The 13,885-nt window shown below is 38.9% G+C and overlaps 2 protein-coding genes across 4 annotated transcripts; both read left to right on the top strand.

The window, feature by feature from the left end:
- Positions 1 to 3,287: 3,287 nt before the first annotated feature.
- On the top strand, positions 3,288 to 6,203 carry LOC108670058 (protein mono-ADP-ribosyltransferase PARP11-like). Its single transcript, XM_018157509.2, has 3 exons — positions 3,288 to 3,949; positions 4,967 to 5,071; positions 5,607 to 6,203. Exons 1-3 carry the CDS (start codon positions 3,330 to 3,332, stop codon positions 5,710 to 5,712), a joined length of 831 nt encoding a protein of 276 aa, XP_018012998.1. The 5' UTR covers positions 3,288 to 3,329; the 3' UTR covers positions 5,713 to 6,203.
- Positions 6,204 to 10,149: 3,946 nt separating this feature from the next.
- Positions 10,150 to 13,783, top strand: LOC108670057 (protein mono-ADP-ribosyltransferase PARP12-like). Of its 3 annotated transcripts, XM_047883620.1 has the most exons (6): positions 10,150 to 10,425; positions 10,619 to 11,736; positions 12,637 to 12,741; positions 13,051 to 13,167; positions 13,687 to 13,720; positions 13,762 to 13,783. In XM_047883620.1, coding segments are annotated over exons 2-5 (1,083 nt in total). In that variant the 5' UTR covers positions 10,150 to 10,425; positions 10,619 to 10,876; the 3' UTR covers positions 13,688 to 13,720; positions 13,762 to 13,783. The 3 variants fall into 3 exon arrangements, with proteins under 3 accessions (XP_047739576.1, XP_018012997.1, XP_018012996.1); XM_018157508.2 differs by having other exon boundaries at positions 10,150 to 10,368; positions 13,687 to 13,782; XM_018157507.2 differs by having other exon boundaries at positions 13,687 to 13,782.
- The last annotated feature ends 102 nt before the right edge of the window (positions 13,784 to 13,885 follow it).

Genomic DNA, 13,885 nt, shown 5'->3' with positions numbered 1-13,885 from the left:
TGCCCAGGAGGTTATCGCCCATTCTTTATCCTGCAATGCGAGGGTTAATATCATCAAGAATGTAACAAAAGGTTGAGTGTTAAAAACCCATTATTTAACATATATCGCCATACGTTAACATATTGTATCAACTTACCTCCGTGAATGCGTTGATCAAACGAAAGTTGAATGGCAAACTTATTTGCTGTGCGGCAAAGAAAGAGAAACTGCTGCTAGAAATATATTCACTTTATATTTTAATATATTTTTGCACTTTACTGCTAGAAATATATTCAAAATAAATCCTTTTTAACGCATTTTCTCTTTTATTGAAAAAATGCCCTACTGTGCTCGTCATGTCCGTATGTCTGACCGTCCGTCTGTCCGTGACTTCAAGTTTTCGTCGACGAGAAAATTCGCGCTGTCACTCACTGCAGTGAGTACTGAGTACTGAGTTATATTTTTTCAATCATTTCAGTTCAATCGAACAACTCACAAGTCCTCCAAAACTGAACGGATCTGCTTGAAATTTGGAATATAAGTATATATTATCAATGCCCTGCGATAGTAAAAATTACAGATGAATACAGATTTCGTTTTTCAAGCCAATAAAGATTGGATTACGGAAAGTAATTATGAAATTCTGATGTACACAAATAGTTACAAGATAAGAGTCCATGCATTGAAAACTGATGACCTTATCACACTTAGAGAAATATTAAAAATGAAGTGGTATGAGTAACTGGTAATATATGCTATATCTATATTACTAATGACTCATCATAAAAATAATCTCAGCACCTGAGCTTCGACCGAACGCGTTCCGAACGCGACACGTAACAGTTGCCAGATGTTGTTGGACACGTGTAGTGGTTCGAGGAGTCAGCCAATGACGAAGCGTTTACGAAGCGTTTAGCAAAAAGGCTAAAATAATCAATATAAATTTACTACTAAGCATGCAAAATATTTGATGTTCAGAAAAAGTGCAGTAACAGTGTCTAAGAGGGACGAGTCGAGTTCTTTAATTATTTCTCACGAAAAGATAGCTTATTGTGGTAGCACGATTAGCGTGAATAGCGTCGTTCGTTCAGTCTGTGTTTAGCTTTCGACGAGAGAAGTTAGCAGAATCGGCTTTTCTCCGAACTCGCGTGCGGAATCAAACGCAAAACTTAACTTTACGCTCAACTGAATTAGTCATAAGTCCATGAGTGGTTCGGTTGAGCATTAAGTTAGATTTTGTGTTTGAGCTCTCGGGCGAGTTGGGAAAAGTGTCGATTTGGTGTGAGATTTGTGTTCTCAGCGACCAACGTCGTTGTCATGAAAAGACGTGAATTGTGATCACTTGTGATAAACATTGACAAATTGGACGTTTTAGACCTGATAGAAAAAAACGTTTTAGACCTGATAGAAAAAAAAATCATTTTTAAATTACAGTGGAAAGCTTTCACGACTTATTAGTATAAGTTTTGTTTAAGGAAATTACGACGCTGCAGTGTTATACGCACGATCCATTCCACTCGTCGCTTTACTTGAGCTACTCATGTAATTGTTTTTTTCTTTGAGGATTATTTGAGGGGTTACTCATATAAAGCTGTATAATGTAATTATGGTTTGATATTAATACATAAAGACGAGATTTTAAACCCACATTTAGCATAGAATTTGAATTATGTTCTTCTACAAAATTAAAACTACTAACTCACGCGAAAAGAATACATTTTCAACTACTGTTATTATTGTTTTTCACTTTATCATGTTTTTCTTATAGTAACTTGTGTACTACTACTTGGACGTCAACGTAGGAAACAAGAAAGTTAAGATGTGAACAATTGCACATATAATTTTTCGTCTAAAATATAAAACTATATTCACCTTCTATATATAGCTGATATTTGGGAACTGATCAAGTTTCCTGGTTGGATCGAGCTTGACTATATGAACCACTTACCACTACTTCTAGAATTGATAAGAATTCCACATTGCCTGGACATTTAATTTTAGTAGGGATTTGGGAAGCATAAGGCATCGTTTAAAGGGAAAGAAGGTTGGAATACAAATTTAAATTACATCTTTCGATTAAACTCGTTAGCAGTTTTGTTTTTTTGTTCAAAAGTTGAAAAAAATATACATTTCTTTCCAACTTCGAAACGGGAGGTCTATATTATTAACAACATTACTAAAAAAGTAGGAATTACGGTATAGCATGAATAAAAAAAACGAGAGACTATAATCTCACGAATTACTTCTCATGATATTTGAAGGGAAATTACCACTCAATTCTAGCATCACAAATTCAATTAAAATTCATTATACATTCATCTCGCATTCACCAATCACTACAAATTCCCTTAACTTTCACTTCACCTGACATTCATGACATATTCATCTCACAAAACCAAGCGTTCACCACACATTCACACCATCCAACATACAAGACATTCATACCAACATTCACGTGACATTCACTTTACGTTCACTAGCTTGATGATCAACATGCATTCATCTCACAATCACCTCACATTAATCAAATATTTAATTCAGACATTCACCGCTCCTTAATCAAAAATTCATCTAACATTCACCAAACATTCAACTCACTGTCACCTCGATTCAACACTCATTCACTGCAAATTTAATCGGCATTTAATTCGAATTCACCAAATGTTAACCTCACATTCATTTCATATTCATCACACATTCACTTCATATTCATCACACATTCATTTCATATTCATCACACATTCACTTCATATTCATCACACATTCACTTCATATTCATCACACATTCACTTCATATTCATCACACATTCACTTCATATTCATCACACATTCACTTCATATTCATCACACATTCACTTCATATTCATCACACATTCACTTCATATTCATCACACATTCACTTCATATTCATCACACATTCACTTCATATTCATCACACATTCACTTCATATTCATCACACATTCACTTCATATTCATCACACATTCACTTCATATTCATCACACATTCACTTCATATTCATCACACATTCACTTCATATTCATCACACATTCACTTCATATTCATCACACATTCACTTCATATTCATCACACATTCACTTCATATTCATCACACATTCACTTCATATTCATCACACATTCACTTCATATTCATCACACATTCACTTCATATTCATCACACATTCACTTCATATTCATCACACATTCACTTCATATTCATCACACATTCACTTCATATTCATCACACATTCACTTCATATTCATCACACATTCACTTCATATTCATCACACATTCACTTCANGCGTGTGGCCAAAAATTCTGGCAGTACCAACGGGAGTGTTGCGGTGTCTATGCAAGTGGCATACGAATGGTACTTCAAGGAAGACGACGGGTCGTGGGTCAAGTTTGGCTCCAAAGGTAATTCCAACATCATAGGTACTATGGAAAGACATTATCTGTCTAACCCATTAACCAACTTCAAATTCACTGTCGGAAACCAGTCGTACGATCTAAATTTCACCAACATGACTCAAACCAACACCTCGACTGGCAAAGTACGAGAAGTACGTAGGTGTAAGCAGCTCGTATCCGCGACAGGTGGGGTGGTTGGTTCATCTACGTCAGCATCAACTAAGCTGTTCACTGAAATCCCTTTTGGACAAACGAGTTACACGACACCCCTTGGAGCGAACCATGCTGAGTACGCCAAAGTTCTAGCACTGCTGAGGTCGACAAATTGTCAACCCCGCAACATCTTCAAAGTGAACAACCCGTACCTCAAAGCTGCGTTTGATATCAAGAAGGCCCAACTTCAGAGTCAATATCCAAGTGTTCCGTACAGGGAAGAGTGCCTCTTCCATGGAACGAATTCTGCTAACGTTAAAGCAATCCTGGAAGAGAACATCGACTGGAGACTTCATGGATCCAATAGAGGACAAGCAGTAGGAAGAGGAGCGTATTTCTCTAACAAGTACGTATTACACGAGGTAGCCATATTTCGCTACATTAAGGCTGGTAGTCAAAATGGGGCGAAGTCTGAGAGCGTGGGTATTCGCGAACACGATTGGAAATCCACGCTCTGTCCTTAGCTCCGCGAGTTGCTACCCTCGAGTTTATAGTCCTCGTAATATGATATCCGAGCCAGCCCATTTTTTGCGGCAACGGGCATCTATTATGTGGCCGAGGAATGGCCAGCGGTCGGCTTGAACTAATTGGCCTCGGCCGACATGGCAACGTATTATTCCTCGCCCCTCATTGAGTTGCCCTTCACCGTGCCATCTGTCGTGGACAGACAGCTCAGTAATTTACGACGTCTATTTCATCTCATACCTTCCACAACGCCTGTATTTGAGTAGTTAGTATACGGGATTTCCACTCCGCATGAGAATATTCTTGTATATAACTAGATTTTGGTGACAAGTATCTACAAAACTGAGGTCGATTCAAATATGTCTTTCATACCGATCAAGAGAATAAATAGTTGTACTTCCTTACGTCTCACAAATTTATGTGAATCGCAGGTATAATGAAGATCGATGTACAACATTTTCCTCAATCATAACTGATGTTATATAAAGTTTATTCATTTTTGTTAATAAGCAGACCTTGAACATAAATAGCAGGATATGCATGAAAAATTTAGATTGATGTCTCATTTACGAGTAGAGTTATATTGAACCAACTCAATGATAGAATACCATATAGGGAAATAGCCGAGCCTGTCTGAGGGCTCGCGGGTTGTCAATCTGTGTCTTAATAAAAGTATGAATCATCCCGAAATTAGATATCACTTCATATTGTTACCACCTCGTTTCCTCAGGTCAGTGATTAGTTTCCGTGACATGATTTTAATGCCCGGACTTCGCGCAGGATTCCAAAGCGACTATGTTTATGATTTTTCCCTATTTTACAGTTAATCCTTAGTGATTTGTTATGCACTTTGTGAACTGAGAGCTTATCATTGAATCACTTTTCTTCTTCTCAACAGCGCACAAATGTCTCGCGGCTACGGGAATGCCATTTTTATTTGCAAGGTCCTGGTGGGTCTCACCGCCCCCGGCAACGCCCAGACCGTCAAGCCTCCAAAAGACGGGTACGTCCCTCCTACGTAGCGGGGAAGATGAAAGCCGGTTACCCCTTCTAGTGTTTATTTAGATGCTCTCAGATGCTGTTGCTCGTCAAGTTTGTGGTGATGACATATTGCATATAATTGATATATGTTCAGTGCAAGGCAAAAAGCTCATCAAATAGGCATACCTGACCTTACAGTCTCCTCTCGGGTTTGCCGCCAAGTCAAATACAGAAGGTATAGCTTCCTCCTTAGTCCTACGTAGCGGGGAGAGAAGTAGCGGCTTGACGCTTGTAGTGCTTATTTAAGAGCTCTCATATTCTATAAGATTTCAAGTCTGCTGTGATGACATTTTGCCATATGCATAATTAATGTATTCATAAGAAAAGTAGGTGGCTGGTGCTCATGTCAAATCCACTGTATTGTATTGTAGAGCCCTCCTTTGCTGTGACAAATTCGTGAAATTTTCTTAGTGGAATATGCCTGCGTGGATGCACGTGACAACGCCACGATCAATTAGATTTTTTATACCGGTTATAATGAATCTTGATTTTTGCAGATCAAACCGCCCCATCGACACCACGGTTGACAATACCGCCAACCCAACCGTGTTCGTCAAGTATGATTCTCAGGAGTTCTACCCTGAGTACTACGCGGAGTGTTGAGGTGCCTAACCCCACACAAGAGTACCACATGGAGTGGTGCTCCACATGACACCACATTCTCTTTTTTTGCCAGATCCAATTATTTTTGGGATCACAGTTTTCCCCATGACTTACCTGAGGAAGAGACTAGTGACCTCGTTTTTTTACATGCCTAAATTAATAACTACTCACAATATCACGTATGATAAGTTAAGGCTGTTTTAAAAATGGATTTACTCGTTCCATATATTTTTTAGTTTATTAGCGGAAGTGAAGACATTTTGTAATGTTTGTTCTTCTTCATAGTTTCCTGCTGTAAACTTAGAAAAATGCTTTCTTGAGTTGTAATTAATGAATTTTTTATAAATAAGGACTCTATCGCTCAAGGTTGTGTGATGTATTTTACTCAAAAGGGACTACAGTAAGACTTGTGTTGTGCTGTTTAGGGCAACATGGGCCAGTGGGCCCAGTGCCCACCCCTTTTTTTAAACTAAATTTTTGATGAAGTTATAATTGATACGAGGTGGTTCTTTTTGTTTAAAGTTACAAATAATGAGGAATGTATGATGTGAATTAGAAGCCTATAGTATAGTGTTACTCAATTTTTAATGAAAGACTATTTTGTAAAAAGTGTCAAAATGGGCCCATTGCCCCACCCCTTGGGCAATGGGCCCATGGGCTTGGGGCAAGGCGCCCACCCCTGGTCCCTTTGCCCAAATTGCAAACTTTTTGTTTTAAATATGATAAAACAACAATTTACAGTTTAAAATAAAAAATGCAATAAAAATTATTACATTCATTCATTTATTAACAACTTGAAAGTTCATATCCTCAACTTGAAAAATTATATTCTTGGCTTAAAATCTATCACTGACGTGAAAAAATATTTCCTTGACATAAAAATATATATCATTGACTTAAAAATTATATCCTTGCCATAAAAAATTCATCCTTGACATGAAAAAAAATTATCCTTGACTAGAAAAATTATATTTATTTGATCAGAAAAAATGTCGTTTTAGTTTCGTCCATAATCCAGATATTATGCGCAGGGAATTCGTACTTAATCGTGATTTCAGCCAACACCATAAAAACTCATCAACTTTTGGCTCATTGGTGTTGGCTGAAATCAACGTTTGGCAAGAGTCAGCAACTAGTGCCAAACTTGTTGGTCAAGGAATGCGAATATTCATATTGTGCTGCTCCATAAAATTATTCAGCCAATCCTTGCTTGCCTTATTTTCGCTTTGTAAATAGGCGATTTTTATATTTTCGCCCAGCAACACTGATTGCAATTCTCACATCTGTAGATGTCAGTCCAAACATTAATTTTCGCATATCTTTAATGCGCGTAGCTATTGCATCTTTCAAGGATGTAGTTATTGTATCTTCCTAAACAAAGAACTCCAGGTTGCTTCATCTTGCCATCTTTGTGCCGGCACAACGTTTACTTGGCAATTTTAATTCTTGGTAATTTGTCATTCCTAATTTCCTCAAAGACATTCTAAAGTTCAGTTTGAGAATAATTGGCTAAATTGGTCTTCCTTATATAGTTGCGCATAATGTTGTAAAGATCATAGCTAATCATAGTTTTGTAGAGCGCATTGAGACAAATCTAATGATGTTTAACACAAGACTTCACAGAGGGTATTGAATCCCACCATGGGCACTTTGCCCCGTGACACGTATGGGCCCGTTGCCCCTCTAGGTATCATTTCAATTTATGTCGTGTCAACATTTTATTTCGAAAGGTAATAGTCTAAACTTAAACTAAAAATTATCCCTATATATAATACTTTACAAATTTAATTCACAGTACTTTCAAAAGCTTCATATATACAGTAATCAAAAACAGTTTTATTCAGCAGAAAAAACTTATATCTGGGCTAAAACAGTTATTCACAAATAACTTAATAACGCAAACACTTAGCAAAACGTAAATCCGTACACTTCATCCCAGTGAAACTGTCGACTGGCGGTAGAGAACACGGACCAATATCTTTTTGTGCCGACGCAACGTTCACTTGGCAATTTTAACACTTAGTAACTTGTCATTCCTAATTTCCTCAAAGACATTCTAGAGTTCAGTTTGAGAATAGTTGGCTATATTGGTCTTCCTTTTATAGTTGCGCATAATGTTGTAAGGATCATAGCTAATCATAATTTTGAAAAGCATATTGAGACAAATCTAATGACGTATAACACAAGTTTTCACCATGGGCGCTTTGCTCCGTGACGCGCATGGGCCCGTTGCCCCACTAGGCATCATTTCAATTTATATCGTGTAATCACTTTATATAGAAAGCTAATAGTCTAAACTTGAACTCAAATTATCCCTGTAAATATTACTTTCAAAATGTTATTCACAGTACTTTTAAAAGCTTCATATAGAGTAATCGAAAACATCATCCCAGTGAAACTGTCGACTGGCGGTAGAGAACACGGACCAATATCTGCCATACTTAGCGAGAAACCCGCTATGGGCCCGTGACCCGCAGTGGTTCCTCCGCCCTATATTAACCTACTCAGTGAATACATAGAATTACATTTTTCGGAACATTAACATTTTTGAATCCATTGAATTTGAATCCACTTATCGATCTTGGATAATCCACGTATGAATGGAAGTGACTAAATAAATTAGTGAGGCTTTTTTTCAACTAGCGATTCACTTCTGCCCTTATGTGGGTCGTCTTGACCCAAATTGGTCCGGGAAAAGGACGTATCAGAGCTACGCGCAGCAAGTGTGTCAATACTGGGACAATCTGACCAACCATTTTCTTGAGTGATGCATGAGATATCCGCTATCATTTCGGACGCTCGTTTGCCAGGTTCGGCTGCTGTCCAGTAAATCTTTTCATTTAGATATTAGCAATTAATATTTTTGATAGATGCAAGTAATATTTTTGATAATTTACATTATTATACAAGAATTTATAAATCAACAATTTCTATTTCAAACCTTTAGCCCCTTTAGCCTAATAATTTTTATGTATAATTAGTTAACGTTTACAGGGCTTTGAATGTAGGATGCCTTTGCGCTCCAAGACGAACATGGACTTTACTTTGAAATGACACATACCACCGCAAAATTATTTTTAATATGACCACCAAAAATTTAAATCCCAGTTGACATATAAAGCGAATTTAAATAAAAATTGCACTTGATTTTTTTTTATTTCTACCCTTGCTCCAATTTCATTCCAGTAAGTGTAAGTTTTTTAATAAATCTATACTGTCTCCACTTACATGTGGCTAACTTCAGCATATTAATTGTTTTACATCAGTAATGCTGACTTATGTTGTGTTTTTCAATTATATTATTAAGACAGAACAGTTACGAATGTGACGTTGCTCGTCAGATTTAACCCATCAAGTTCCGACTATTTTCGTCTTGTCTTTCAAAAATCGTTTACGTATTTCTGTCTGCTAGGAATAAGTTCGGATTAAATAACAGAAAAATACGACATTGCCCTAGAAAGCCCACACAAAGGTTTCTGGCGGTTGCCTAGTCTATTGTTGAACTATATAAGGTTGACCCACTCTCCAGGAAGGAGGCGGTTCTTATCTTGCCCTCGCAGCATGGCGGCGTCTATCTTGCTTAGCTTGTCGCAGGATTGCATCAGGTTTTGTGCTGCTGCCGCCGGCCGCCACGTGACGGCAAACAGCTGAGACATGCCTTTATCATCTTACTCGCAGCTATTCACCTGTTATTGCTCTTATATATTTTGTTGTTGCTGAACTGTTTTGTTCAGCCTGGGAGACTAGCCCTCGACTTGGGTAGGGAGGGGGAGGGAGGAGTGGGATGGGTGATGCTGTTAACATTGACAGCTGTTGTCGTTGCTGCTGTTAATGCTGAGGCTGTTACTGCTGATGCTGCTGTTACTATTGTTGTTGCAGTTGCTGTTGTTGCTGCTGTTGTTACTGTCGCTGTTACTGTGGTTATTGATGTTGTTGCTGCTGTTGTTGTTGCTGCTGCTACTTATGTTACTATTGTTGCTGTTGTTGCTGCTGCTGTTTATGTTTATGCCAAGACATCGTTGGCGGCCATTGTTATGAACACATGCTCATATGCTGCTATATCATAGATAATTCCTATTTTAGGATGACTTCGTCTAGGGGTAATTAGTTTGAATTGGAATTATTTGTTGCTTAATCTAAGGTGTTCTGATTTGATATCTTTAGGCCATTTGCCTCACTTTCGTGTTTGTTCCTTATTTTATACGACATGGAGAAGAGCGACATAGCAAGATGCTGTCACGTTTTCTTCGACTCAATCCATAGAGAAAAGTTTTGCGGGGGACAACTTTGTTCTCCGCCTTCCGCCTACCGCCTCGTCTACCCGGCATTATTGCTGAGTGCTGACTTATGTTTCATAGCGTCTCGTTTGATTTGAAACATATTGGGTAATTTTAATCTATTATCCTCCAAACTTAATCTCTTATCTCTCGATTCCAGGTATCGTAATCGCATTTCAAACCCAACCGCAGCCGTTGGCACTACAATCGTAATCCAAGCCCAAACCAGCGTCGGCACTACAATGGAAATCAAACCCTAGCCCAGCATTGGCACAATGATCAGAATCAAAGCCCAACTCAGCGTTGGCAACTGCAAGAATAAGCAAGGAACTGTCAATAATTGGTATATCTGGCCTAACTCTCCCTGAAGCTGAAAGAGGTAAACGTAGTTATCATCGAAGTTGACGTCTCTCCCTGCCTGCCACAACCACCTTGTGTAAGTAATTAATGAAATACTGCGAAATTGACCATGCTGACATAAACAATTCTTGTCATAGAGTAGTCAATTAACAACGCTCATCTACAACGTTATTAATTAAGCCTAAACAATGGGAGTCCAGCCGTTGCCAAGTGCAAGTTTCGTGTATGTCTTTCTCGACCTATTAACCAATATTAAATTTTATTTCCAGCTTACGTCACCAACGACAGCAAGTAGAAACTACAAAAACAAAACCGTCGTTTCTTCTTGCCCACCAAACTAAATCTGTCTCAACGAGCGTTCTTTTCCTGAATTGCTAAGCAAGATCGTTCATTCTGTGTTGAGCTGTCGACAAATGAAGTTAGCCATTTGGCAGTCTTATGGTTTTTGAAAATTTGCTATTTGTCCTTGTCGAAACACTTATCTTTCAGTTATTTAAGTGCTGTTGTTTCGGTGGTTTCGTGTAATCATGTCGTCTTTTTCGGAGTATGGTTTGCAGTTTTTGCTGGTTTTCTTTATTTTAGTATCTACTTATGCTCTATCACTGTTGTTTCTCTGGATTATGAATCTGTTGGGTCCGTTATTCACTGCGTTCTTTCAGCTGTTGTATTGGTTATTAAGCACGTTTTTCATGCTATTATATTGGTTATTTTGCACGTTTCTTATAGTGTTATGTCTGTTATTTTGCACATTCTTAATTCTGTCATCTAACGGGAGTGCTGCGGTGCCCATGCTCGCGACGCACGAATGGTACTTCAAAGAGGACGACGGGTCGTGGGTTAAGTTTGACATCAAAGGTAATACAGAAAATACAAGTGCCATTGAAAGAAAATTCCAGTCGGACCCAAAAACCAAATTCAAATTTTCTGCCGGAAACCAGTCGTACGTTTTGAACTTCATTACTATGACCCAAACCAACACCTCGACAGGCAAAGTACGAGAGGTACGTCGCCTTAATCAAACGGTATCCCTGACTGGATCTAGTCCTTCGAATGCTCAAATTTCCTCAGGACAAAAGTGTTCTACGATGTCCCTACCAGCAAACCATGCTGAATATACCAAAGTTCTAAAGCTGCTTAAGACCACCTTACCTAACTGTAACCCCATCAGCATAGTTAAAATCAACAACCCGTACCTAGAAACAGCGTTTAAAAACAGGAAGATTCAACTACAAAATCAATATCCAAGTGTTATGTATAAGGAGGAATACCTCTTCCATGGTACCGAACCTGCTAACGTCAAAGCCATCCTTGAAGACAACCTCGACTGGAGACTTCATGGATCCTGCACAGGACATAAATATGGAAGAGGAGCCTATTTCTCAAACAGGTACGTTGATTCGAGGCACGTAGCCTCATTGACGTATTTGTAAATATCTGAACCATTTCTATACGCAATTTTTCAATCGTGATCTCTGCTGTATATCATTCATTATGTCGGAATCTCTTACGGATTGATCGTTCAATTGTAGTAGAGCTTGGAGATATTTTGTGTTAACTGCAACCGCAGTCTATGGCAAATGCTAATATCTCCTGCCTACAATCAGTGAGGTGCTTAAAGCACCTGTCCATAGAGTCGTTTGTCCATATAGAGTCGCATGTTCAGTCTCACCGCTTGAAGCATACTCATGTTAAGCTTGGTCGTACAGCATCTGATATAACTTTTTTCAGCCTAGTCTCTTTTGGCTAACCTTCATGCGCTGCAACATCTCTTCACCTAAACAAATATCAACGGACATAACACAACCTCATTAGCTGCAGGAAGTTAGAGAGGCTGGGTAAGTGAGCTGGTAGAACCAGTCATTGGCTGCAAGAAGTTTGAGAGTCGGGACAGCGTGAATCGGTCGGTTAGGCCAGAAGATGCTTGGCAAGAGTAGGTGAGACTGGATGCAGAACTGCCTACTTATGAACGAGCGTGCTCAAGTATCGGTTGAAGGCCTACGGTGCTACTATCTTCAACCAGTCTGTCATGTCAATGCTCTGGAATACGTGTTCCAGCGTAGTTTTCGACTTCCAGCTCCTAGGCTGAGTGTATATGAATTGCATGCTGAGGCTAGACATTGGCTGACGAACTAATGGATGAATTAACATGTCTGGAACTAACAATTCTTGTTCTTTTAGAAATTTAACTAAACACTCCTTAAATGATCCTACAATAGAACATAAAGGAGAACTATAAGCCGGTTGTGCGTCATTTATCGTGCTTTATTTTCTACATCTCTCAATGCAGCGCAAAAATGTCTCGCGACTACGGAAAGGCCATCTTTGTCTGCAGAGTCCTTGTTGGTCTCACGGCCCGCGGCGAAGATTCTACCCTCAAACCACCGAAAGACGGGTACGCTTGCATAGCGGCAAATGACGAAAAATTGTTAAAACACCTAGCTTTTTTGCGCTGCCGCAAGATTGTGATTGGAAATTACGTGTAATTTGATAGGATGCAAGATATATTCAAGTGATGTGTACTCATAGCAACGTTAATTACTTCAGAAACTAGTATTGGGCTTCGTAAAACCAGCATTTTATTTTTTTCAGTTTGAAAAAGTGGCAAAACTACCATGCCATCGTGACTAAAATGCCATCTGAATGAATGAGGAAATGAATGAGGATTCAAGGCATGTCCATTTCATCATGTTCTATTTTACAGCTTCAATCGGCTTGTTGACACAACAGTTGATGACGTTGCCAAACCAACCATCTTCGTCAAGTATGAAACTCAGGAGTACTACCCTGAATACTACGCGGTGTTTTCCGCATCTGGCTGGTTGGTTTCCTAACCCCACACTTATTACCTCTTTCCAACTCAGCCCCATGACCTCTTCCAACTCAGCCCCATGACCTCTTACCAACACTTCCACCGTCAAACCTCCGAAATGAGGTGGACATTCACTGATTTTTTCACTGCTCAATACTGATTAATAAATATGAGTGATACGATGGTGTGCAAGATGCCAGCTAACGTGTACTCAATACCCACAGCACCACACAACATGTTCGTGGTGATGGTGTGCTAGTACCAACTGATGTGTACTCGTATAGCACAACAAATCATTTTAGAATCAAGCTTGGCTGGCAGTAGTCGACAAATAATGAGCTTCAATTTGCCAATAAGTTACAACATTTACAATAAGTCGGTACTTTAGCGGTAAAGTAGAGAGCGACTAAAATGTTCAAATTTGACCATGTCGTGTACCCTATTACCAAAACTACAGTTTCCTCTTATATTAAAAACAAGACATTTATCATCTTGATGTCTGTTATAGAGAAGTTTGATTTCTTACAGATCCAATCGCACGATTGACACCACGGTTAACGATGTTGCCAACCATGTACTATGCGGAGTGACCCGGTATACCATGCGGAGTGTTGAGGTGCCTAACTCCACACCCTGTCTCTTATACACATCTAGATGTGTATAAGAGACAGGGACATGTCAGTCCAAACATTCATTTTCGCGTATCTTTAATGCGCGTAACTATTGC

This window comes from Hyalella azteca, unplaced genomic scaffold (assembly GCF_000764305.2).
Source record: "Hyalella azteca isolate HAZT.00-mixed unplaced genomic scaffold, Hazt_2.0.2 contig13345, whole genome shotgun sequence".
Lineage (NCBI taxonomy): Eukaryota > Metazoa > Arthropoda > Malacostraca > Amphipoda > Hyalellidae > Hyalella > Hyalella azteca.
This window is presented reverse-complemented; position numbering and strand designations above follow the sequence as displayed.